Genomic DNA, 27,297 nt, shown 5'->3' with positions numbered 1-27,297 from the left:
ATTTTTAACTTTTTAGTTCAGGTTTGTGCAATAAACCTACATGTGCCAGTTTGTTACATAGGTAAATTTTTGTCCTAGGGGTCTGTTGTACAGATTATTTCATCACCTAGGTATTAAGCTTAGTACCCATTAGTTACTTTTCCTGATGTTCTCCCTCCTCCCACCCTCCACCTCCACCATCTGACAGGTCCCTGTGTGTGTTGTCCCCCTCTATGTGTCCATGTGTTCTCATCCTTTAGCTCCCACTTATAACTGAGGACACATGGTATTTGGTTTTCTGTTCCTGTTAGTTTGCTAAGGATAATGGCTTCCAGCTCCATCCACGTCTCTGAAAAGGACATAATCTAATTCTTTTTTATGGCTGCATAGTATTCCATGGTGTTTATGTACCAAATTTCCTTATCTGGTCTATCACTGATGGGTGTTTAGGTTGACTCCATGTCTTTGCTATTATGAATAGTGCTGCAATGAACATTCACGTGCATGTGATAAAATGATTTATATTCTTTGGGATGTATACCTAGTCGTGGGATTGCTGGGTTGAAAAATATTTCTGCTTTTAAGGCGCTGAGGAATTGCCACACCGTTTTCCACAAAGGCTGAACTAATTTACACTCCCACCAATGGTGTATAACTATTCCTTTTTCTCCACAATCTTGACAGCATCTGCTTTTTTTAAAAAAATAAAAAATAATAGTTATTCTGACTGGTGTTAGGCGGTGTCTTATTGTGGTTTTGATTTGCATTTCTCTAATGATCAGAGATGTTGAGCTTTCTTTTGTATGTTTGTTGGCCACATGTATGTCTTCTTTTGGAAACTCTCTGTTCATATCCTTTGCCCACTTTTTAATGGGTTTTTTTTCTTGTAAATTTAAGTTCCTTTTAGCCGATAGATATTGGACCTTTGTCAGATGCATAGTCTGCAAAGATTTTCTCCGATTCTTTAGATTGTCTGTTTACTCTGTTGATAAGTTTCTTCTGCTGTGCAGAAATTCTTTAATTAGCTTTTTTGTTGCAATTGCTTTGGCGTCTTCATCATGAAATATTTGCTTTTGCCTATGTCCTGAATGGTATCACCTAGCTTGTCTTCCAGTGTTTTTATAGTTTTGGGTTTTACATTTAAGTCTTTAATCCATCTTGAGTTACATTTTCATATATGGTGTAAGGAAAGGGTCCCATTTTAATCTTCTGCATATGGCTAGCCAGTTATTCCAGTACTATTTGTTGAACAGGGAATCCTTTCCTCATTGCTTGTTTTTATCAGATTTGTCGAAGATCAGATATTTTGTAGGTGTGTGGTCTTATTTCTGTGTTCTCTGTTCTATTGCATTGGCCTATGTGTCTGTTTTTGTACCAGTACCGTGCTGTTTTGGTTACTGTAGCCCTGTACCATAGTTTGAAATTGAAATTGGGTAGCATGATGCCCCCAGCTTTGTTCATTTTGCTTAGGATTGCATTGGCTCTTCAGGTTCATTTTCAATTCCATATAGATTTTAAAATAGTTTTTTTCCAGTTCCGGGAAGAATGCCATTGGTAGTTTGATAGGAATAGCATTGAATCTATAAGTTGCTTTGAGCAGTATGGCCATTTTAACAATACTGATTGTTCCTATCCATGAGCGTGGAATGTTTTTCCATTTGTTTGGGTCATCTCTCATTTCTTTGAGCAGTGATTTGTAGTAGTTCTTGTACAGATCTTTCACCTCCCTAGTTAGCTGTATTCCTCGGTATTTTATTCTTTTTGTGGCAATTGTGGATGGGGGTTTGTTCATGATTTGGCACTCAATTTGACTGTTGTTGGCATATAAAAATTCTAGTGATTTTTCCACATTGATTTTGTGTCCTGAGACTTTGCCGAAGTTGTTTATCAGCTTAAGAAGCTTTTGAACTGAGATAATGGGGTTTTCTAGATATAGGATCTTGCTATCTGTAAACAGGGATAGTTTGACTTCCTCTCTTCCTATTTGGATGCCTTTTATTTCTTTCTCTTTCCTGATTGCCCTGGCCAGAACTTCCAATACTATGGTGAATAGAAGTGGTGAGAGAGGGCAACCTGGTGCTGGTTTTCAAGGGTAATGCTTCCAGCTTTTGTCTATTCAGTGTGATGTTGGCTGTGGGTTTATCATATACGGCTCTTACTCTTGTGAGGTGTGTTCCTTCAATACCTAGTTTATTGAGTTATTTATGTGAATGGATATTGAATTTTATCGACTTTTCTGCATCTATTGACCTGATCATGTTTTTGTTTGTTTGTTTTTAGTTCTATGTGATGAATCACATTTATTGATTTGTGTATGTTGAGCCAACCTCGCATCCCAGGGATAATGCCTACTTGATCATGGTGGATACAGTTTTGGAGTGGCTGCTGAATTCAGTTTGCCAGTATTTTTTTAAGAATTTTTGCATCAATGTTCATCAAGGATATTGGCCTGAAGTTGTCTTTTTGTTCTCGTCGTTTTTATCTCTGCCAGGTTTTGGTATCAGAATGACAATGGCCTCATAGAATAAGTTAAGAAGATGTTGGGCACATAGGCTCATGCACGTAATCTCAGCACTTTGGAAGGGGGAGGCAGGCGGATCACCTGAGGTCAGGAGTTCAAGGCCAGCCTGGCCAATATAGCAAAATCCTATCTCTACAAAAAACAAAAATTAGCTGAGTGTGGTGGCACACAACTGTAGTCCCAGCTACTCAGAAAGCTGAGGCATAAGAACTGCTTGAACCCGGGAGGCAGACATTACAGTGAGCTGAGATCGCACCACTGCATACCAGCCTGAGCCACAGAGCGAGACTCCATTGCAAAATAATAATAATAACAACAATAATAATAAAATTGTTTAAAAAGCCTAAATTAGGAAGGAATCCTTCCTCCTTAATTATTTGAATAGTTTCAGTAATTCCTAGACTCAAGTGAACCTCCTGCCTCAGCCTCCCTAGCAGCTAGGACCACAGGCATGCACCACCATACCCAGCTAATTTTTATTTTTATTTTTATTTTTTTTTTAGAGGTAGGGTCTTACCATGTTTCTCAGGCTAATCTTAAATTCTTGGTCTCAAGAGATCCTCCCACTTCGGCCTCCCAAAGTGCTGGGATTACAGGTGTGAGCCACCATGCTTCGCCAGGTTATGCACTTTTATTGCCAAAAGACCATTCTTAAAGGCTATATCAATTCATTTTCCTACCATTGGAACATAGGTATACCAATTTCCTACATTTCTGCCAACACTAGGTATGCCATTCTTTGTAACTTTTAAAGAATTAGGTATCTAGTATAAATTGTGTTGACTTCCTGATATAAAACCTCCAAGGGCTCTCCATTGTCTATAGTAGTCATTCTCAAACTTTTTGGTATCAGGACCTCTTTATAGTCTTAATAATTATTGAGGGCACCAAAGATCTTGGTTTATGTGGTTTGTATTTATTTCAAATGGAAAAAAAATCCTACTAGTGAGACATGACATTGTTTTACATTTTCACAAATCTCTTTAGTGACTGGCTTATTCTATTATAGTAGAAGTGGAAATCTCATATCTGCTTCTGCATTTGATCTGTTGCAATCATGTAGTCTCCAAGACACTCCCTGGCACAGTCATGAGAGAACAAGTGTAGAAAAGGTAAATCATGTTTTAGTATTATCTGAATGCAATTTTGGCTTCATGAACCCCCTAGGAAGTTCTTAGGGTCTTCTAGGGCTGTCCAACATATATGTTGATAACCACAAAGTCCAAAGAAATAAAGTCTAACTATTTAAAATGTCATACTATTCCTTTCTTGATTTAATACTAAATTATCCTCTCTAGCATGGTCCTTCTTAAAGTCATGCAGAATTCTGACTACTTCTCAAAAACATTATGAATTCTCAGTTCTAAGTATTTTTGCACTTACCATTTTCTCTTCCAAGAATGCCTGTCTCTGGCTGCTATGTTGGTGTTTGAAGGAGCTCAGTACCTTCTCCAAATTCAGAATAAACTGAGACAAAACAAAAAAGCAAGCAGATAGAATCAAGTAATGCCTTTATTACCAATAAAGCTGATTTTGAAGAATGTGGGCTAATATACGGTAACAATGGGTTTCCTGATACTCCATACCCAAAACTTTACAGACCCATCGACCCAGGTGCAGAAAGCACTAGATAACTGCAAGCTTCCCCCAAGTACATTTCCCTGCCCCATTATAATTATTATTATTTGAGATGGAGTTTCACTCTTGTTGCCCAGGCTGGAGTGCAATGGCACCATCACAGCTCACTGCACGATCACCTCCTGGGTTCAAGTGATTCTCCTGCCTCAGCCTCCCAAGTAGCTGGGATGACAGGTGCCTGCCACCAGGTCCAGCTAAGTTTTTGTATTTTTAGTAGAGATGGGGTTTCACCATATTGGCCAGGCTGGTCTCAAACTCCTGACCTCAGGTGATCCACCTGTCTCAGCCTCCCAAAGTGCTGTGATTACAGGTGTGACCCATTGTGCCCAGTCCCCATTATTAAATTTTGATAATGAAGGAAAGAAAGAAAAGGGTGGAGGAAAGACTTGAGCAACATAGAAACACCCAGTTCCTAATCCTATAGTCAACAAGATAAATCACTCCATCTTCACTGGGAAATGTTGACCAAAAACAACAACAACAACAACAAACTCTAAGATATTTAAAAAGGCTTATTCTGAGCCAATATGTGTGACCATGGCCCAGGAGGCAGTCTCAAGAGGTCCTGCAAAAGTGTGTCTGAGGTGGTCAGGTTCCATGTTGGTTTTATACATTTTAGAGAAACAGGAACTGTAGGTAAAATCTTAAATCTGTACATGAAAGGTGTACATTGTTTCAGCCTAAAGAGGTGAAGCAGCCTTGCTGTGTGGAGTAACACCCAAGGTTTGCTGTCCCACAGCCAAGGAGAACAAGGATGCAGACACACAAAGAGTGAGGTTAAAAGTGTAAGTTTAATAGGCAAAAGAAAGCTCACTGCTGCAGAAAGGGGTCCCAGAGAAATGGGTTGCTGGATCCATGGTGAAATTCAGGGGGGTTTATAGATGAGCTGGTGAGGAGGCAGTGTCTGATTTACATAGAGCATGAAAGACTGGTTGAACCAGGTGTGCCATTTGCATAGGGTGTGAAAAACTGGTTAGGAGTAAGTATCCACTTGCATAGGGTGTGAATTTCTGGCTGCCCCCACCTGAATCTTTTATTATGCAGGCAGGTTCTCTACCTGAGCTGCACCATGTTGCCCATTTCTCTATTACTGTACATGTAGTAACAAAAAAGGAAGATGGAGCTTCCATGTTGGGCACATCTGGCCCTCAGGTAGCCCTTTTCTATTGACACAGCTGCCAGTATCCCCCCGTGCAAGCTTCCAGCTTGCTTATCTATGTTTGCAGCTCAATTTTTCAGGCTGCTCTTCATTACAAAAGAAATGACTTGGGGGCTGCTTATTGTTAGAAGGGAAGCTCTTCCAAGGACTCTGTTGGCCTCACTATCTGCCTAAATAATTTCTTTCTACCACCTGTATCAGAGGCATAGTATCTTGAAGTTGAGGTGTGTATTAGTCCATTCTTGCACTGCTATAAAGAAATAACTGAGACTGGATAATTTATAAAGAAAAGAGGTTTAATTGGCTCACAGTTCTGCAGGCTATACAGGAAGCATGATGCTGGCATCTGCTCACCTTCTGGAGAGGCCTCAGGAAACATACAATCATGGCGAAAGGCAAAGGGCTAAATAGCACTTCACATGGCTGGAGCAGGAGGAAGAGAGAAGTAGGGAGGTCCACAAACTTTTAAACCACCATGTCTCCTGAGAACTCACTCACTATACAGTACCAAGCGGGGATGGTGCTAAAACATTCATAAGAATTCCACCCCCATGATCCAATCACCTCCCACTAGGCCCCACCTCCAACACTGGGGATTACAATTTGACATGAGAGTTGGGTGGGGACACAGATCCAAACCATATCATGGGGCTTATGGATCATAGATGGATTTAAAGATTTTCTGTTTGGCAATTGGTTAAGCTTCATCTAAAGAGGATGTCAATAGAATAGAATATTTGTGTTAAGATGGGGGGGTTGTGAGACCACGGATGTCATGTAGATGAAGCCTCCAGATGACAGCCTTCAGGGAGAATGTATGGTGAATATCTCCTTTTGTACCTTAAAAAGTGTCAAATGCTTAATCTCTCCTAGATCCCCGAGAGGCCTGCCATATTAACAGAGATTCTCTATAGATGCAGATTTCTCCCACAAAAGACAGCTTTGCAAGGCCATTTCAAAATATGCCAAAGAAATACATTTTGGCCTAAAGCATTTTTATTTCCTTCAGAGTCTGCTATTTGTTATATGATGTTATATCAGAATCAGGTTGGAATTTGGTATCTTACTGCCACAAAGAGTCTGTTTTGTCAGGCTTATGATCTCTAATGTTAAGGCTGCCCAGTTATGCCTAAACCTTAAAAGGGAGGGGGTTTAATGAGATGTGTCCAACCTCCCTTTCTTTCGTGGGTAGGAATTCAGTTTTTCAGGTATCTCTGAGATCACCCTGGCCCAGATGTGGGCCATTCAGTCGGTTGGGAGGCTTAGGATTTTATTTTTGGTTTACAGGAAGCATGACTGAAAGAGAAACCAGGAGTGGTATCCTAATTGTTTTCTTTCACATAAAAGGAAACAGGAATGGGGATGAATCGTATCTCCCACTGCCGCCTCTCTCTCAGCCCCTCCCCCCGCATACACACAGTACAACCAATATTCTCTACCTACAAAATCCCTAGTCATACTTAAGCGTGACCTCTTGTATGAAGTTTTAACCTCCTGATGTCTTCTCCCCTCTACCTATAGAGCACTTTTTACATACAAATAAATTCAAGTCATATTAAGACTTACATACACAGCACCAAAGATACAAATACAAATAAGATACTATTTCTACTTTGAAAAAGTTTGAGAAAAGGTATCTATGACAGCATCTCTGATATAGTTGTCAGATTTTTATTCCCTACATTTATTCTTTCAACAAATTTAGAAGCACCAAGTACACAGACACCCTCATTCCACCAAATAATAATTTACGCAAGTCATTGCACCATCTGAAATCTTTCTACACCATTTGACCTTCACAAATCTCTACTCAACTTTCACCCTGACCCTGAAATTACTCTCATTTCCTATCAAGACCTAGCCAGACCAAGGTCACCAGTAATTATCTCCCAAGCCCAACAATTCATTTTTTCATCCTTCCTATTTCCCTAGTAATTTTATACTTGGGTGGATGCCTTTGAGTGTTTGTGTGTTTTGTATTTACAGCTATAATGGTAGAAACCTGCAGTATCACAGCTCATTTTATAAGGCTTTGGAAATAACATGGGCCGAATCCCAGACCCTAAGACCCAGCAGTAAATATAATAAAAGCCTGATATAACATGTTTAACCTGGAAGGAGGGCATTGTTTCTGTCCCTTAACAGCTCATTATAGAGATTCCACTTCATTGCTATTTCTCCCCATCTACAAAGCAGCCTGCAGACTGCTTGAGAACATGATCATTGGCTAGATGTTTAGATTAAATGACCTTTAGGGGTCTCTTTTTACCCTCTGAAATTCTGTAATTCTGGTGAGTTTCTTTTTCTTAGAAGTGCGGTGCAAAAGCATCATCTCAAAACAATGCCTAGCTCATTGCAGCTAAAAACACAGACACAGGAGCCAGAATAACTGGCCTCAAATCTTGACTGTATACATGGTCTTAAGACAAAGCATTTTAATTTTTCTAGCTTCATCAACTCATCTATAAAATGATGATCATACTCATACCTACTTCATAGGCCTGTTGTGAGGAACAAATAGCTGATATATTTAAATCATAGTGCCCACCACTTACGAAGTGTGCAGTAAATTATGAACTACTAGTTAGCAAATATGTGTCCAAGGAATTCTACAATTCCATGAACTCCCAGTAACTTACAATATATGTCAGTAGGCACTCACAAAACACTGGAAACTGTTCTTAGGTCTGAATTTTATAGACCTCATTCAAACCTTTTAAATACCTGGTTTCATCAAAACAAAAATATCTTTTAAATTAGAAAGACAGTCAGGATTTTTTGAAAACTAATTCTTAGCATAAATACCAGGTATATACATACTAAATCTACCAACTGAAATGCCATTATGAGATCATGTTGGCGTAATTCTATTATATTCAAAAAATTCACATCCATTTTTTTTAAAAGCTCAAAACAAGCATTCACACAACTGTAATATCTCTTCTTTGCAAAATCTTACTCTAGGTATGTCAAAAGTTCTAATCAGTCCACCAGGATACAGACACTGACAGCAGTTTAAAAGACATAAGCCAGTAACATATTACCTAGTTCCATGAAGCTTGGAAACCGAAACAAACTTTCAACCTTGGAATGACTTAAGCAGTGGGTAAATTTGGCACATTTTAGTCATTTTAAAAGCATTAAAACATATTTCAAAGATTTCAAACTTGCAATTATTTTTGCTCCCACTCAAAACATGAAATAAACATTGGTTTTAAAAAGATATGTGCCTTTTAATCTATCAAAACAGCTTAATGAATAAAAATTGTTTCCCCAAACTAAACCATTTTTCATGCATTTGCAATGTATCCAGCAGGTTTTAGCAGTCTGAACATAGAAAAGCTATTGGTAAATTGTAGCCCCCTCCTATATTCATATATATCAAACTTCAGGTGTGGTTATTTTATGAAAACTCCTCGAAAAATATGTTTCACACATTTACTTTGAAACTTAATTCACTAGCAAAGCTGCACTTTTGTCTACCTCAGTGACACTAATATTTATGCTTATCTTGTGGACTGGGTCTCACTTTATACATCTTCCCTGTATTAATCCCAAATGATAATTACCTTTTAAATCTGCTTGACAAATACATTTGGAGCACTTACTCTCTAAGATATTTGGCTGGATGCTTTAAGGAGTTTAAAGCTAGTTACAACAGGCTTACCCCTCAAAGAGCTCCCACTCAAGGTGGGTAGAAAAGCAATGTAGAGAAATAAACTTAGCACAAGACTATCTGCTCTGTCCCTGTCCATTTACAAGTTCTGGGCCTAGTGTGCCATCATGATGAAGGAAGGATACACAGGCCAACCAGACTTCTGTTCTTGGCCACCACTGCCTGACTTGTTTGCCACTGGCCCCTAATTCCTTCTTCTGCAATCTCCTAAATCCTGGCTCCCTATACTCACCCCAAGCTTGTGCCTTTTTTGACACATTTAGAGCCCCTTATTGATTCAGATTTCTCTTCACTCTTGAGTTCCAGACTTGCAAAGCTCCAGGTTAGAGCCCCTTTGCCAGTTCTGCTTTATAAGAACTACTTAACATAGACCCCTCTCACTCTCCACTTCCCCCTGGCCTTGCAACCTTCCTGCCATAGAAGGGAAATCAGAAAAAGACACAAGGTAATCATTTTATAAGAACGATACAAAGAATGTTCTACAACTGGTTTCTATACCAGTTGTTAAAGTTAAGTCAGAAAAGTGAGAGATGGCTTCTGGGTTTGAATCTTCTTTTCTGATGTTGCTCAGTGATGAGCTTAAAAGATGCCCAGGAGGTAAAACTAAAGCAGAAAAAGCATGCTTATACTCATTAAAAAATTACATTTGTGTTAACAATTTTTCTGTAGTATCTCATCATGGTGATAGAAAGACTAACTAGAACTTTTCAAACAGTTTCTACACGTCAGGCACTTTCCGGATCCAATTTTATTAATTATTCCCCTCCACATTTCAATGGGTATAAGTTTTATCTGAGGGAGAAATACAGAATAATAACAGATGTCTCAGGAACTGCCACTTAACATCCCCATTTCTTAGCACTTTAGTTTTAAAGTTGCTGTTGCGTCTACTACTGTTTCAATGTGAATCAGAATTTGTATGCATTCCAAACATAAATCTTCCTATTCAAATGTAACATGTATACAAATTCCAACTCCTTGGCTTCAGGCAAAAGCAGCATATCAAAACAGGTGGCATCCTCCAGGAAGACAAGCCTAGAACTTCTATAAATCAATGGGGATAGGTGCATGGGCTGACAGCAGGTTTCCCTGCACCCAATCTGGCACTGAAGAGAAACGAGAGAGGTGGAGCTAACAGAGAAAGCATATGACAACTCCATATCTGTAGGAAGCAGCCTGTTATTGAGGCAGAATCAGAGAAAAGAAATGCATTGTGAGTAGCCCTACAGCTGCTAATCTCTGGTGGTGAGGGACAGTTAAGGCCAAAATAATTCACTCAAATACATAATCCTGTGTCATAAAGAATGTATGTGTCTGTGAACAATAAGAATTCCTGCCAGCCTAGAACATGGACAGATGTAGCATTTATTCCACACAAACCTCTTGCCAGTACCTGGTCCAGAAAAAACTTATCTCATTAAAAAATGAGCATCTATGCAAAACTAATCCAAGAAAATAAGAGAAAACAAATAGGGGGGGAAATAGAAGACAAAGAATATTCACCAAGAAAAATGTTTCCATAAAGTAGATGAAAATGTGGGGCAAACATATTGCCAAAGTCTTAAAAACAAACAAACAACTGAAACAAAGCTACTGTATCTATAAAACAAGAGTTCATATCAAATATACAAGAGCTCAGGGACGATAATTCCAGACAATAGAAAATGAAATATAATTTGGTAGAACTCAGAAAACAAACATTTCACTGAAAGCAACCAGACTGTGCTGAAAACACTGCAAGAAAAAAGGATGATAGGAATAGAAAATAGTATGAAATGAAGTAGGAAAAAAACCCCCCAGAACTAGAGAAAGTAATAGCTAGACAGGACACATGTGCAATAACCGGCATCTTGAAGAAAAGTTAAAAAATAGTAATAAAAAGGAAAATTGTTAAAGATATACTTCAAAGTAACTTTCTAGAAATACGTTTTGGATCTGTAGACTAAGAGGGTACACTGAACCCCAGGAAAAACTGATACAAAACATTCAGCCTTGAATCTTGTTTTATTAAGGTTACTGGCATTGAAAGAAAAATCTGTTGTTGGACTGAGGCAAAAGTTTAAGTCAGGCTGTTACTATGTACAGCAGTGTTCAATGCTAGCAGACACTGGGGCAATAATACAAGGTCCTCAACGAAATAAAGTGTGTGATCCAAGAACTGTACATGGCTAAATAATCACTAAAGTGTAAAGAAAATAAAATTTTTGAACTTGCAAAAACTCAGGGAATGTAGTCCCAAAGCCCTTCTTCAGGAAACTACTAGAGGCCAAACTTTGAAAAGAATATGAGTGTTGACTGCATTTAACTTTGCAACTAAGACAAAAACAATTGTGGAGATTATGGTTACAGAACAGAATTTAGATGTTATAAACTCTAATGATGTAGTATATAGCAAAAGTTTGAAGAAGAGGACAAGGTGGTGGGTAGGTATGCTGATTTTCTCATCTGTAGAGAACAGAATATTATTATTAAAGCTGATAAATCATGTAATAGAGCTATAAGTATATTTCCAAGCCTCAAGAATATGTTATAAAAGCTATCTGACATCAAAAATCAGATGAGTTTGGAAGGAAGATAAGGGAAAGAAAGTAGAAAGAAATAATTTCATCATGCTCTCGGTAGGAAGTCAATAGCTGTCTAAATAAACAGAAGCATACATATTTGGAGGAAAGGGCATTGTCATATATTGCTGGTGAGAGTGCAATTTTCTTTAAACAAAAGGACTCCATAGGACTTCTCTGGACCTATTAACATGGGACCAAGAAACAAGGGGCAACTTTGCAGTGTTCAGCTTTAGAGACTAACTGAAAATGGAAATACAGTAGAGGGGCAACATGTTCTTTCTTAACACAAAGCATTAACTGTCTCTCCAGTGCCACCTTGTTATATTGTAGTTGACAACTGTGACACTTGACCGTCCACTACCTTTTGAACACGATATGCCCTGTTCCCCAAGAAGGCAGCCAAAACTTGCTTTCTCAGCTTTCTGTGCAGCTAAGGTACAGGGATGTGGCCAACACTGTAACAATCAGACATAACCAGACGGGAACTTGATACTCAAGATCAACATGAGGAATTCATCTCTGGCCACTGTGATAAACCCAACTTTCAAGGAAGGCAAAGGCGGGGATTCTGGTATCAAGTGCCCTGAGATAGTACCAATGAGGCAGTACCATCAGGTCTACACTTGATCTTAGCCAAAAGGCCAAGAAGTGATTAAGAGCAGTTCTAAAGAGTGGTTTGAGCATTATTCTTACCTAGCTGCCTCTATTTCTGATGTAGTTTGGATATTTGTCCCTGCCTAAATCTCATGTTGAACTGTAATCCCCAATGCTGAATGCAGGACCTAGCGGAAAGTGGTTGGGCCATCAGGACAGATCCCTCATGGCTTGGTGCTGTCTTTGCCATAGTGAATTCTCTCAAGAGCTGGTCATTTAAAAGTGTGTGGCACCTCCCCATTCCACCTCTTGCTCCTATTTTCACCATGTGATGTGCCTGCTTTCTCTTCACCTTCTGACATGATTGTAAGTTTCCTGAGGCCTCCCTGAAGCTGAGCAGATGCCAGCACTATGTTTCCTGTAAAGCCTGCAGAACCATGAGCCAATTAAACCTCTTTTCTTTATAAATTACCCAGTCCCAGGGATTTCTTTATAGCGATGCAAGAATGGCCTAATAAAACTCCCCACTATCTGGCCATCCTGGATATTCTGTAAGACAGCATGCTTTAAGAATAAGTATCTTTTTTTGCTTAAACTAGGTAGAGTTATGTTGCTTATGATTAAGAACTGTGCCTAAGTGCATTATAGTACTAGCAAAGCAAACACTTAACAAAGCAAAAAACAAATTTAAAACATCCTTTTATGTGGAAAAGACCAAGGAACTAACATTTTCATTTGCTCTAGAGACCATATACACAGTACCTTCAAAATAAGCCAAGTATCTGTGAAACATACCATTCCGTAGAACATCTTATCTATTCTAAATGTAAGTTAAAGAATGGGCTCTGTTAAAATATGTCTTGGTTTTAAAGTACATTATATATAAATCACCAAAAATTATAGCATTCCAGACTGGTAGAATCAAATACAGCTGAATCTTACAATCTTGGCTTGCTAAAATCCTTTGGAGATCTTATGGATAATGATTCTAAATTCATCTAATTTATTCTAGGCTCCAAAGCTTGCTTTTAAGCCCAAAGTGAAATCAAGTTCATTGCCTAGTGTGAAAGGATTAAGGGATAATGTCATTTCCATTGTCCCCTCTCCTGTTCTTGGCTATGAAAAGCAGCAAAATATACACATTCATCCTAGAGCTTCATGATAAAGAAGTGCTGCAGCTGGTGAATTTTACTGCTTAACAGACACATTTAATTTGGAATCCAGGTATTGAGTGCAAAGATTTCTAATGTAGTGGTTCCCAAAGTGTGGTTCCCAGAGCACAGCATCAGCATCACCTGGGCACTTGTTGGAAATACAAATTCTCAGGCTTTACAGCTAACTTATTGAATTGGAAATTCTGGGGGTAGAGATGAGACTTGTTTCATATAATTCTTCCAGTGATTCCATTTGAGAAACACTTTTTTTTGGCAGCACAACTAAACCATCAAACACAAAGACAAGTCTACTACTGAGAATAGTAAGATGTACCTTCTTAATAACACATTCTAGTCCATTCAGGGAGTCCTTACCTAGAACTTAACTTCACGTGTAGCATAAATTTCATTTCTTCTTCTACAGAGGAGATATAGGACGTGTTCCTAAAGTCTAATATAGAAGTAACTTTTCCTGGGATTGTCAGACATTAAGAACCCTTTGATCTTCTCTTCAGGCTAAATAATGCCAGTTCCTTTAAGCTTTCCTTATAATCACTTCTTATAAGGTACTTATCGCTTTTTAAAACTCTTTACCAATCTCCAGAATAAAGAATAAACTTATTTTATTGTTCAAATGAATTGAAAATATTCCCTGTCATTGGACAATAGAAACTAATGCCATGCGACCTAGGTTTCTTATATTCTACCTGTTTTACAAGATGTACTTCTAAAAATATCAAATTTCAGGTCTGTCCTTTCTAGATATTCCAGTTCTTCCTCCTCATCTGTGTTCTTTTTCCCAATAAAAACTTTTAGTTCATTGTAAGGTCACTAAGTATTTCACGTATATTGCATTAAACATCCTGATCCTCATCTGTCCTATTAAGTGTGAATTGACCAGATGGATATTCCTCTGACTCTCTCCTGAGCAGGTTTTAGTTAATTAAAAATGATTATTTTTACTACATATTTGATATATCAGCCAGATGTTACCTGTGGTCATTTCTAAACAGGATCATTTGGTGCTGGTTGTAAAATACATATTTTCTTTGGGAGGCAAAGCCCCTGAGTGTGATCAGAAAAATAAAGGTAGAAATTGATTTCACCTCATACCTTTTTCCTAGCGCCAAAATGGGCATAACATTTCACTGTCTTGGAAGGTAAGATCTATTCAAATTCTTTCTTCTTCTTTATACCTCTGCACTGTGGCCCTATTTATGATGTGTACAGTATCAGGTAGATGGAAGAAAAATTAATATTGGTTTCTCTCTGTACTAGAAGTGTAAGTTAATTTTTCCAAAGAAACAGATTTGGTTTCTGTAAGACATATATGTATGACATAGCAAACTGTTCTGCTCAATCAGGATGGAGACTGTGTTATGTTGTTGGGAGGATGCACTTCCAGATATCTGTAACAGTTCCCACTGCTACCACAGGTCTCTACAAACTATTTTTCATGTGAACCAATTTGTCTGAATTTCTCATCAGTGTTGAAATAATCCAGAATGGGGCAAGAATACTTTAATTATAAAACTGTTTTGTGACAACACGTCATTTCCTCTCCACGTGTATACAAATTAGAATCCAAACAAGCCCCCATAACACGTTTTTTTCTTCCTTAAAATAAAGTAACATTCAACCCTTAAAAAAAATCATCCAAATTTTTTTGGATGGTCATCCAAAAAAATGACCAATTTGGATGACCAATTTTAGAGGTCATCCAAAATTCTGAGATTCTAACAGATGAAATCAACCATGCTATCACACTATCACTTGGTATAGATTGAGAAGGTTGGTCTCTAAAACACCATTTCGAAGACTCCAAGAGGCAAAGGTGAATCTCTTGTAAGTCTTAAGTTTACATGGTGACAAACATGATTAGATATAGCAGGGTGCGTAAACAAGCGAGAAATGTTCAGTTCCAAAGACTAGGGTATGTGTTGTAAAATAATTCGTCATGTGGTGGGGATGTACGTTCTGGCATCAGCTCTGACATTCTATGTGGTCTTGCACAAGTGACTTCTCCAATCTGTTTCGTTTCTCAATGTAAAAAAAAAAAAGTGTTGAACTACATGTTCTCTAAAGTCTCTTTATGCTCCCACGTTATGACTGATTGTTTCAAAAATAACTTTAAAGCCTAATATTCTTACTGAACAATTGCAACAGGGCAGGGTGCTTTTATTAACTTAGAAGCTTTAAACACAGAACACAGAAGGTCATTTTCTGATTGTATAAAGCATCTGATCCCAATGTTCTGAAGTACACACATCAGCTTGTAGTAAATCATAGTCACCTCAGAAATGACCTCTTCCTCTTACGTTTTCATAGCAATCAACATTAATGAGGGTGTTCCTATTAAAGTCATCTGTGTTACATTTGATTTCAAGAGCCAGGTAAGGATGGGCAGACATTCCCAGACGAACAGTCCCACAGTCCTTGGAATAAAATTTCCCCCCAAATATAACATTACTTACCTTTAGATCAGGCCATGCTCATCAGCCTCTAATAGGTCTGAGGGACTCACTAATCTTAATTTCCTATGTGAATCTGTAATTGTCCACAGAGGTCAATTTCAGTGGATGCCTCATATAAATTAAAATTGAAGATAATGATGCCTGTTCACTTGATCAACTAAAATGACCAGCTGGGTTTAATGGGAGGAAAACAGAACCCCCTGTGAAATTGGAATAGCTTCAAAGATGATAGACTGTAATTATTTTTCTGTAATGTTTCTTCTGCAAAGGTGACCGGCCATTGCACTGGTGGGCACCTGGGCTAGCATATTATAAGGCTGAATACGCGTTCGGAGCCACTGACCATATCCAAAGGCACAAGTCAAAAGTTGGCATCCTGCTAAGGCAATGGGGAAAAACAGAATTTCTTTTCTATTCTTATTTTAGTCATTTCATTTACAGTTAAGAGAGGTGCTCTGAGGGACTTGCTAAATTGTCTCCCGAGAGGCAAATTCTAATTTAGCTTGGTACAAAAGTGTTTTCTCTTTTTAGCCATAAAACATTGTCTTGAATTTGTTCTAATTATCCTTAGGGTAATATAATTTTAGGTCTGAAAGAACTTTGACATCATCTGCCCCAACCCATTTTCTTTACAGATGAAGAAACTGAGGTCAAGAGATGTGAACTGACTGGACCAAGGAGTCAAAGAGGGAGAGTTCAGGCTAGAATTCAGCAGGTGAGAAGATGAAACCAAAACGGACTTCCAGTCCAGGTTTTTGCTTATGAGAAACTGGAGAGCCATTCAGGGAAGAAAAAGACTCTCCTGATGAAAATCACCATTTAAAGAAACACATTCTGTAACGAGGTAGAGGTGCTAGCAAGCAGAATCTCCAGAAGAGCGAGGCTGGGACAGACAGACAGCAGAAAAACCAGCCAGCATGAGGCAGATTACCATCCCCTCAGCTGATGGGAGCTCTGTTTACGTACACCTGACTACGTGTACCGAGGGAAAGGGAGACCTGGGGGTGACTGCACGCACTTGGGAGCCAGTCTGTCTGCTTGGGCTTGATTTTTAACTCTGCTAATTTTGAGCAACCTTTGGCATGTTGCTTACATTCTTTGTTCCTCAGTCCCCTGTCTGTATAAAAGGATGATTACATCAGTACTTACTGCTATAAGGATCAAACCCCTTACTGTATTTACCTTACTATTACGAGGATTAAATCAGAGTTAAATAAATTGATACATGTAAAGCTTATTACATAGCAAGTACTGTTAATATCTGCTGTTTTCCTCCATTCACTATACCAGAAAATTTGAAGAGTTTCAGAACACATACATAAGTTGCATTCATTAATAATGTACTAGGGTGTTTTACAGATACATACCCAAGGAATCAACTAGAGAGATTCAGAGACTCACTGATTAAATCTCTTTTTATGTTTCACGTATTACTTTTTCATTATGTATTATAATACTTTTAAGTTTTTTTAAAAAAATAAACTATAGGAACTTTATTATTTAAAAAACTTTAATGATATCCATAGTTGTATATAACAATGCCAGAAAGTTCATCAGCACGACAATTAATAAAAGCACATACCCATTGCGAAAATGAAAGATGAGTTTTCACGGCAGGAAATTAGTGCTGAATCAGTGACTCCTGAAGTCGTTACAGCAGCACTTGCGGAATGTTGCATTTTCCTTTGCTAGGGCACACTGCTTGGGCAGTTTAATACTGTTTTTTTCCACCTTAGAATTTGATGTTGTCAAAGCTACCATTAACATTTTACTTAAGGGTTTTTAGGAGAAACCCTTCACAAAGTTCATAGTGCAGATCTTCTAGTAATTAAGATCATTTCAGATGTGCCTGAAACGAGTACCACATGTGGATGAGTTTGCTTTTTCCATTCCATTCTTTAAGCTCGGTAGAAATTTTAAGGAGAGGAATGCCAGTTACCTATTACCCAATGTTTTAATTAAATAATTTTAGCAATTGTGTAGAAAAATAATTTTTAAGCGTTGTCCTAAAGAACTTTTCTGGAAGTGGTCACTAATTTAAGACATTGGAAGATCATGATAAGCTGCGTATCTTCCAGTCACATGATGGTAAATCTGTGAGGAAAAGCAGAGTTTAATTAACAATCATTCTATAATTATACACATCAGTTAATAGTTATACTATCAAATAATAATGAATAGTTTTAACGAACATTTCATTTTAAAGCCTCACTAGTATGCGCTTCAGCAGAATCTCCACCCTACTCACTTGTGATGGAGGTTTGCTTGGAAGAAAAGGTAGAGGATTGGGTAGGATGAGGTCCATCAGATGAGTTTTTATCTCCAGTTCTCAATTGGACTTTTCAATTCCTTTCTCAAAAACACGTGTCAATTTATTCCAAAGACAGAGATTATTACTCACCTGCCTCTCGATGTCCGAGAGCAGAGTACTGGCACCTATACGAAAGAGTTCTGGCTTCAGCCACTCATCTCCAAGCTCCTCCTTTACAAGAGAGAGCCAAGCAAGGGAATCCTTTGCACTGCGGATGCCTCCTGCTGGTTTAAAGCCTATCTAAATGGGAAGGCAGAGAATAGAACAACCTTTATTGTTACTGGATTTCTTTTAAAAATAATAATATGTTTATCACAGTGTTGATTCTCTGTCTCTCCCTCTTTTGTTGAAAAAAAAAAAAATCTTTTCACTTCATCCAGTGAAAGGGCTTAGATCAGTGACTCATGCCCATTCACACTACAGAACAACTTTCCCAAGATTTTTGGAAGAATGTCACTGCTTCTGAAGAGATACTACTGAGGGTTAGTAACCCTCATTAACATTTCACTTATTGGAAAGTCATAAACCTCAACCATCTAGACTCTAGCTGTGAACCTGGAATAAACAAGGAAGGTGTCAATACATAGGAAAACAGATTACAAAAGCCCATTCATTCTACATTTCTACAAGTAAGCCTGTAGAGTCACTTCTCAGCCTTCATCTTGAGGTTCAAAAGACACACGCATTTAAAATCAAAGGACAGAATCGGCAAGGCTGCAAGGTTACCCTAACCAAACTGGCAGCAATACCGCAAGGAAAGTTGACAGTTGTTTTAATCAATTTAACCGCAGGGATTTTTTTTCTAAGTTGCAGGCACACACAGTTCTAAAAAGCTGGCAGACCAGTTGCATAAGAGCAGTAGGAAAACCCCATGGGGGGCTCCTCATACTCCAGTAGTCTTTAAGGGTGGACCATAACACAGCCCAATTCAGTCAATATCTGATATTCGTAAATCATGTCCCTGTATCCATTAGGAAATGAAAGATATGTTCCATATATAATAAAACTCTGATATTTAATAAAACTTACATGTTTCGGGAACCTGGCTATCCAGTACAGTCGGGAATCTATAGATGTTAGTAGTCAGAACAACACCTCAGAGCCTGAATACTAAATCTCTCACATTTTACCACTCAGGGCTATGACTGGTTGCCCCAGCAGATGACTGCTAACAGAATGCTAGAGAAGGGAGACATTAAATGAATATAGTCTATTATCTACCCAAGCAGGAAACCTTCTAGTTTAACCCAAACTCCACCATTCCCTGGCCACACCACATCCAATATTTAAGTCCTGCCAATTCTACCTCCTTACTTTCCTTACCCCCCATATGCACACTTTCTGCTATACTCTCACTTATCAGTTCTCACAGGAAGTATCAGTTAAAGTCTTTTAACTGGTTTCCCTGCCTCAATTACACAACATCACACAACTAAGCAGTAGCAGTGCAGGGATTCTAAAGGTATCTGCTGTTACTCTGGAGCCCAAGCTATGACTCTGTAAGGTAGTAGGCGGGTTAAGTAGGATGAGGTTATTTGTTGAGAAGAAGCCAAAAAAATCAATTAGTTGATATTAGCATACATGTTAATCATAGGAGCATTTTTGTCAATTAGGCAGTGCTTCTTATAGATTTTCTATACAGTTCAGTTTGTGTCAGCCTGTCTGTTTCCAGAGAGGTTCTAACATAAGTTTATCCTTTTTTTTTTAAGAGAAAGAATATGGAAAACATAAATCTGCAATGAAATCAGTTATGAAATATTAAACCTCTGCTTCTCAGGAGTGATACTAATCATGGTCTGGAAGGTGGCCTATCTCATTTGAAAACACCCTTAAATCAACGACGTAGAAACTTTAGAGTCTAAGGGCCGCGCAAGCAACTTGTCAACAACCCGAAAGGCTGCACCTGATTTGCAAACACATACACAGAGCCTCTTTGTTTGAAATCAAATATGATTAAATGAATACAATTTGGCCTGTGCCTGTCTTTGTCTTAATAAAACTAGGATGGACTTATTTATTACCGAGGGAAAGAATCAATACAATTAAAAAGAAAGGACTGAAAGACAGCAAAGTGTCCCTCCCTCTGTACTCTGGCCTGGAACACCGAGCACTTAAAAATTTCATTGACATTCTTTGCTTGTTGTCTAAGAGCTCTCCTGAGAAGGGACGTACTCATTTTTCCATTCCAGCATTTAACACAGGTTAACATCGCAAATGGTTAACTACCCAATAAATGTTTCTTGAGAACAAAACTGGATTGGGTCCCCAGTGGCAAGTTTGAACTCTGGCAATGGAACTTAATGCAAACAGATGCCTGAGGACTACGCCAGACCCAAAACCATCAGGGATGGGGGCCCAGGCATCTATAAGTATGAAAAGTTTCACATGTGGTTTGATGTTCTTTGGCTAAGAATGAGAATCACAATCAAATGAGTGGTGGTAGTTTCAACTGAGGACCAAAGATAGATTTATAATTTTTACAGCTTATTTAAACAAAAAGTCTTTTAACTTATTTGGATAATTGCAGAAAGTCTACCAGGTAGAGGTTATTCGAGTTGGGTCAGCTTTCTCATGTAGATCACAATGATATTTATCCTATTCGTAATTAAGATGTGAAGTTACTCTAAGTGTGAAAATTCTGGAAGGAGTTTATTTCCTCTCATAAACTAGTGTGTTAAAAAAAAATCACCTATTCCAAAATAAACTGAAGCTACACTTACATATAAAGTCATCACATCCAATGGACAAAGGAGTAAAGGTCTTTTTTGGGTTTCTATTCGGCAGAAATCAAGAGACTAGATTTAAAAGATGCCTCTCAGGAAGGGAAAGTGTCATTAAACACACACACACACACACACACACACACACACACAACCTTTCTCTCCAATCATGTAAAAAAAAATCCTTTGAGATAATTTGCAGCTAAACAAGTAACTTGAGATGAAAAGGAAAATCCAAACTCATTTTTAAAAAAGCACCTCATACGCATTTTTCCTGTTAACTTCATACGTTTCAAAAAATATGTATTATTTTTCGAAAAGCTGACAAAAGCTAGTATACACCCTCCTCAGCTTAACAGTCTTCCAAAGAGCACATCCAACTGCCATAAAACGCAAAAATTGATATTTAATTCAAGAGCTATATAACGTCTAGCTACCTTTTCCCTGCTGTTTCACAGCATTTCATTATTTTGTTTAATAAGTTCATCTCCTCGAGAATTTTCTCTTCACCTCATATTATTAAAAGTAATAAGTTTTTCTGGACCGGGGGTTTCCCAACAGAAAAACCAATTTATGTGTGTCCTTCAATAATGACAGGAAAAGATTATTTCCCATTATATTGCATACTTTTCATATCGCCACCACAGCTTATCATTCAATAAATGTTACTCTGCAATTCTTTCCATTCCTCAAGGAAGTTTAATTTCTGCATTAACCTGTTTTCACTGGCCAACGCCTTGTGAGAAAGCCTCTGTGTTGCAGCAGAATTAGTTCGTTAAAGAACCCATTTAGGAATCTCTTGTCAGTGACAAAATGGTCTTCGGTTAACAAAAGGACATAAAGTGAGTTTACATCTTGATCACACGTACTCACTCCCACACTCACAACTCACTTTCTGTTAATCACAATTTTGCTCCATCAATGTGTTCTTTTATAATGAAAGGTAAATTAAACATTTATCTTAACAAAGGTAATTCATTCACAGCTTCTCCGTATAAAGACAGTTATTGTGGCTGTAACTAGTATTATAAATAACATTATCTTTACTCTGAAGAAAGATTTGCTGGCAATAATATACCTTGTTTCCAGTTTTCCAGAAGAAATCTCTAATGGCCCGTAGCATTACTATAGCTACTGGGAAGGTGGCATTTACTGTTTCTTTTCCAGTAGAGGTCTTAATAAAATCTGATCCTAAAACAAAAAGAAGAAAAACTCATGTTAATTAAAGATTTTTTTTTTTACACTTTTGAGTCAGTGGGAGAAATGAGTTGTGTAAATTTTTTCCCGAAGAAATCCAATGGTTTTTTTTCATTAATTATTGGAAAAACTAGAACCAAAATCTCCCTTTAAAATAATTATGTTCATACTTTTTCCCCCTTACCATCACTATATTAGGCACCAAATATATTCTCAGTGACGTCTGATACTCTTGCCTCCGTATTTCCACAATGCCAATTAAAATCAAGTTGGTTCATTTAATACATAACTGAGATGAATAAAAACAATTTTATGCCCTATGCTTAATATTATACATCATAACATTTTACTACAAAACTGGAGTGCCTACTCATTTTCTCCTAATTTGCTCATGCTTAATGAAAAGTACACAGTATACAGTTGTGACAGCTCAAGAAGAATCACCATTAGCTGATTTCTATTGCATTGTTCATTAATGAAAGAACTGTCTTCTGAGATTAGCATTTCCACAAAATACACCATGCTATTTCATACCTTGCAAATATCTTAAACAACTTCCTTCCTTCAAATGTATCTTAAACCTATTAATGTAGTTTAACAGAATAATACAAAGAGACAAAGAAATGATCACAGTAGTTAAGATTCATTGAGTGCCATGCATTATGAATCTAGGTGCTTTACAAATATTAATTCAGTCAATACCTGTATGAGCTAAAAATAGAGATCATAGTAATACGATCTCTACTTTTAATGAGGAAATTGAGTCTCAGAAAAGTTAAGTAACTTACCTGAGATCACACAGTAAATGGAAAGGCAGGATTTTAACCAAAGTAATCTAGCCTAAACAATCCATCACAGTGTCTCCAATAAACTTACCTAGGTTCACACAGTCAGATAGTCAAACAAAGAATACATCTTTCACGTGTTACAAGGCCCTGAAATAGTCAGTGTGGAAGATGTATCAGCAGCATGGGCATTACCAGAGGCTGTTAAATATGCATACTCTCAGGCACTACACCAGGTCAACTAAATCAGAATCTAATAACCAACATTCCTAGGTGATTCGTGTGCAAATTCATGGCCCTAACCTATGGAATCCGTGGCACCATACCTAAAACAAGTCTCTAAGATCCTCCCAAAGTCCATTAACGAAATCAAAGATAAAAGTTGAAGTGGCCAAAAGGCCTAAAGAAACACACCTTTATTCAGCACACTGTATATAAGGCATATGGAAAAATATAAAAACAAAATTCAAGACCTTGCCCTCAAAACCAATGTAGACACGGGTGGAGATGAAACGTGAACCCCGTGTAATCACTAGATGAGCTAGAAGTCACTAGATCTGGTTTCTAGCTCTGGCTCTCATAGTTACCTTTGAAATTCCATCCCCTTACAAATTCCACATTTGTACGATATGTCTAAGAAATTCCTACTTGCTTCATAGGATTACACAAAGCATCAAAAGGGACAATCTATGCGAAAGCACTCTGAAAACTGTCAATTATTATACAAATAGAAATGAAGCAAGGACTTAGGTAGGACTGCAATCTATACAAATTCCATGGACACCAATGCATCAGAGCAGGTCACTGGAAGCCTTCATTTCTTTGGGTCTGCAGGCTGCCTGGGAGAAATTGGAGACATGACTACCATGCATGCATTTGCTCAACAAATATTTACTGAGTACTACCACGTGCCATACTCTGCTCTAAAGATGCTGGGAATAGACCAACCAATGAACAAAAAGTTCCTGCCTTTGTGAGCAGGTGTTCTAGAAGAGAAAGACAAGAAAGAAACAAATGTCAAGTGGAGATAAGTTCTATGGAGAAATGTAATACAATGTAACGAGACAGGGAGTGGTGGAGTTGGTGACGGGCAGCTATATTTAAAGAGTTATCATAAGAGCATCCCTAACTAATGAAATCCAAATACAGACTGAATGAAGGAAATGTGGGGATGCAGCATTACAAGCAGGAAAACAAAGTGTAAAGGCCTTGAGCCAGGCATACACTAAGTTCATGAATAAATGCATGATGAACAGACTATAGAACTGATGCCTGATGCCTCCAACATCAGAAATAAGACAATCAGAAAGAAGAGATTAAAGCCAACACACAGATGTAAGAAGGTGAGGGAAACATCCCCAAAGAATCCATAATGATATTAAGATGTGTTTTTCTAATATGTGGCATCTTTTGATTCACTAGAAGGCTTCTGGGTATAATAATGGATATCACCTAAATTATGTTAAGCATATTGGAAGAGAAGATTAAGACAGAAGACCAAGGCTACTGGCTGGTCGTGGTGGCTCACAACTGTAATCCCAGCACTTTGGGGGGCCGAGGCTGACGGATCACAAGGTCAGAAGTTCAAGACTAGCCTGGCCAACACAGTGAAACCTCGTCTCTACTAAAAACACACAAAAAATTAGCTGGGCATGGTGGCGGGTGCCTGTAGTCCCAGCTGCTTGGGAGGCTGAGGCAGGAGAATTGCTTGAACCCAGGAGGCAGAGGTTGCAGTGAGCTGAGATTGCACTACTGCACTCCAGCCTGGGCAACAGAGTGAGACTCCGTCTAAAAAAATAATAATTAAAAAAAAAAAAAAAAAAAAAAACACCAAGGCTGCCTTTGGAGATCTAAAAACAAGGCATGATCTCTTAAAAACCACACCATCTGAAGTTAATCAAAAGAGCCAAACTCCTTCAGAAGGGCGGAGTAGAGACTCTCTGTCTAGTATATTTAGGAGAGCAAAGCAGAAGATCTACTATGGCAGCAACAGTAACCCAGCAGTAGCTACAGTGGCCCACACATTATTTGCATGTCGATGCCCTTTTCTGGACATTTAGGGGCAGGTGCTGCATCTTTCTTATATTATTCTGTATCCTCAGAACATGACACACAGGAGAAGCTCAATAAATAATTTCTAGATGGATGGAGACAGCTACCAAGAAAAAGAAAACTACAGTATTTTCCACCTTTAACTGACTAACGAAGAAGGGAAAATAATTTTGTTTCATTCCAGTCCCAGTAACAAAACTGGACTGTTGGCTCAGAACAAAATAGTTTATTTTTAAATAATCTTTTAGTTTTAGAACAAATTTCAATATACAGAAAAATTACAGCAATAATACAGTTTCCAAATACCCGACACCCAGTTTTCCCTATTATTGCTATCTTACATAATTACGGTACATTTTGTAACAATTAAGGAATCAATGCTGATATGTTATTAACCAAAGTCCACACTTCATTTAGATTTCTTTAGCATGACTCAATAACCAATCCCATCTAGCATACTACATTTGTCATGTCTCCATAGATTCCTCTTGGCTGTGATAGTTTCTTAGCTTCTTCTTATTTTATTTTGATGATCTTGACAGTTCTGAAAGTACTGGTCAGTATTTTACATTCCGCAAAGTGTTTTGCAGAATGTCCCTCAATTGGGATTTGTTAATTGTTTTTCTCATCACCGGACTGAGGTTATGGGTTTGGGAAGACCACAGAGGGAAACTGCTATGTTCATCACATGATGTCAAGGGCACATACTAGCACCATGATTTACCACTGTTGGTGTTGACCATGAGCATTTGGCTGAGGTAGTGTTGGCTCGGTTTCTCCACTGTAAAGCTTATCTTTTTTTCCCATTTTTATACTGTACTCTTTGAAAAGAAGTCATTATGGGTATCCCACACTTAAGGAGTGGGAAGTCATAATCCACCTCCTCGAGGGGGCTTGGCTACATAAATTTCTTGGAATTTCTTTTTTTTTAAGCAAAGGAGATATGGGGTTCTATTAAGGGGTTACCCACAGAAGAGAAAGTCCAGTGTTGGTGGGCTGGACAACATAACCACATGGCCCAGTGGCACTGGGCAGCGCAGGAAAACTGCAACCACTTGCAAACAGCATGCAGTTTACATAGCATTTTCACTGAAGACCTTCCCCTAATGACCTCCACCTGGCAACCTTCACCATTTAACCCAAAACTTAGGGCCTCAATCTCATGTACAGCCTGTGTTTCACTTCCATGGTTCAGGCCAGGGGCTCAGATGTTCTTCACAAACGAGGAATAATTTCTGGGTTGGCCACTCTCAAACTCCCTAGCTTGGGACACACATTCAGATGTGTCTGCCTTACAGGGTCATTCTAAGGGTATGCTTAAGTTATTGCTATCAGGTGCATTTACCCTTCATGGATACAATTCAATCAATTATTATTAATCATATTTTTTCACTGGTATTATTAACAGCTGATGCAAACTTTTATTCTGACATAAAGATGGATAGAAATTTTATGCTTTATGCTGAGGTATGAGATTCCAGGGCAAGCTTTTTTTTTGATACTGTAAGTTCTAGGGTACATGTGCACAGTGTGCAGATTTGTTACATATGTATACATGTGCCATGTGGGTGTGCTACACCCATAAACTCGTCATTTACATTAGGTATTTCTCCTAATGTTATCCCTCCCCTCTCCCGCCATCCCCTACCCCACGACAGGTCCTGGTGTGTGATGTTCCCAACCCTGTGTCCAAGTGTTCTTATCGTTCAATTCCCACCAATGAGTGAGAATATGTGGTGTTTGGCTTTCTGTCCTTCTGATAGTTTGCTCAGAATAATGGTTTCCAGCTTCATCCATGTCCCTACAAAGAACATGAACTCATCCTTTTTTATGGCTGCATAGTATTCCATGCTGTACATGTGCCACATTTTCTTAATTCAGTCTGTCATTGATGGACATTTGAGTTGGTTCCAAGTCTTCGCTATTGTGAATAGTGCTGCAATAAACATACGTGTGCATGTGTCTCCATAGCAGCATGATTTATAATCCTTTGGGTATATACCCAGTAATGGGATAGCTGGGTCAAATGGTATTTCTAGTTCTAAATCCTTGAGGAATCGCCACACTGTTTCCACAATGGTTGAACTAGTTTACAGTCCCACCAACAGTGTAAAACTGTTCCTATTTCTCCACATCCTCTCCAGCACCTGTTGTTTCCTGACTTTTTAATGATCACCATTCTAACTGGTATGTGATGGTATCTCCTTGTAGTTTCAGTTTGCATTTCTCTGATGACCAGTAATGATGAGCATTTTTTCATGTCTGTGGGCTGCATAAATGTCTTATTCTGAGAAGTGTCTGCCCACTTTTTGATGGGGTTGTTTATTTTTTTCTTGTAAATTTGTTTAAGTTCTTTGTAGCCCTTTGTCAGATGAGTAAATTGCAAAGATTTTCTCCCATTCTGTAGGTTGCCTGTTCACTCTGATGGTAGTTTCTTTTGCTGTGCAGAAGCTCTTTAGTTTAATTAGATCCC

The 27,297-nt window shown here is 38.2% G+C and overlaps 1 protein-coding gene across 4 annotated transcripts in view; it reads right to left on the bottom strand.

Annotated features, from left to right (window-relative positions):
* Positions 1-17,251: 17,251 nt before the first annotated feature.
* DERA (deoxyribose-phosphate aldolase (putative)) overlaps positions 17,252-27,297 on the bottom strand; it is a 140,216-nt gene continuing 130,170 nt past the window's right edge. For 2 of the 4 annotated variants that reach the window (XM_011990828.1, XM_011990830.1), the window contains 3 exons: positions 21,869-21,981; positions 18,161-18,310; positions 17,252-17,853 (listed from right to left, as the gene is read on the bottom strand). In XM_011990828.1, the coding sequence (XP_011846218.1) occupies positions 17,797-17,853; positions 18,161-18,310; positions 21,869-21,981 (320 nt within the window). In that variant the 3' untranslated portion in view covers positions 17,252-17,796. Of the gene's footprint in view, positions 17,854-17,874; positions 18,311-21,868; positions 21,982-27,297 lie in introns of those variants that run through there. The other 2 variants (XM_011990827.1, XM_011990829.1) reach the window with 1 other exon arrangement.

This window comes from Mandrillus leucophaeus, unplaced genomic scaffold (genome assembly GCF_000951045.1).
Source record: "Mandrillus leucophaeus isolate KB7577 unplaced genomic scaffold, Mleu.le_1.0 Scaffold383, whole genome shotgun sequence".
NCBI lineage: Eukaryota > Metazoa > Chordata > Mammalia > Primates > Cercopithecidae > Mandrillus > Mandrillus leucophaeus.
Note: the sequence above shows the minus strand (reverse complement) of the source record. Positions and strands in the feature narration are given on the sequence as shown.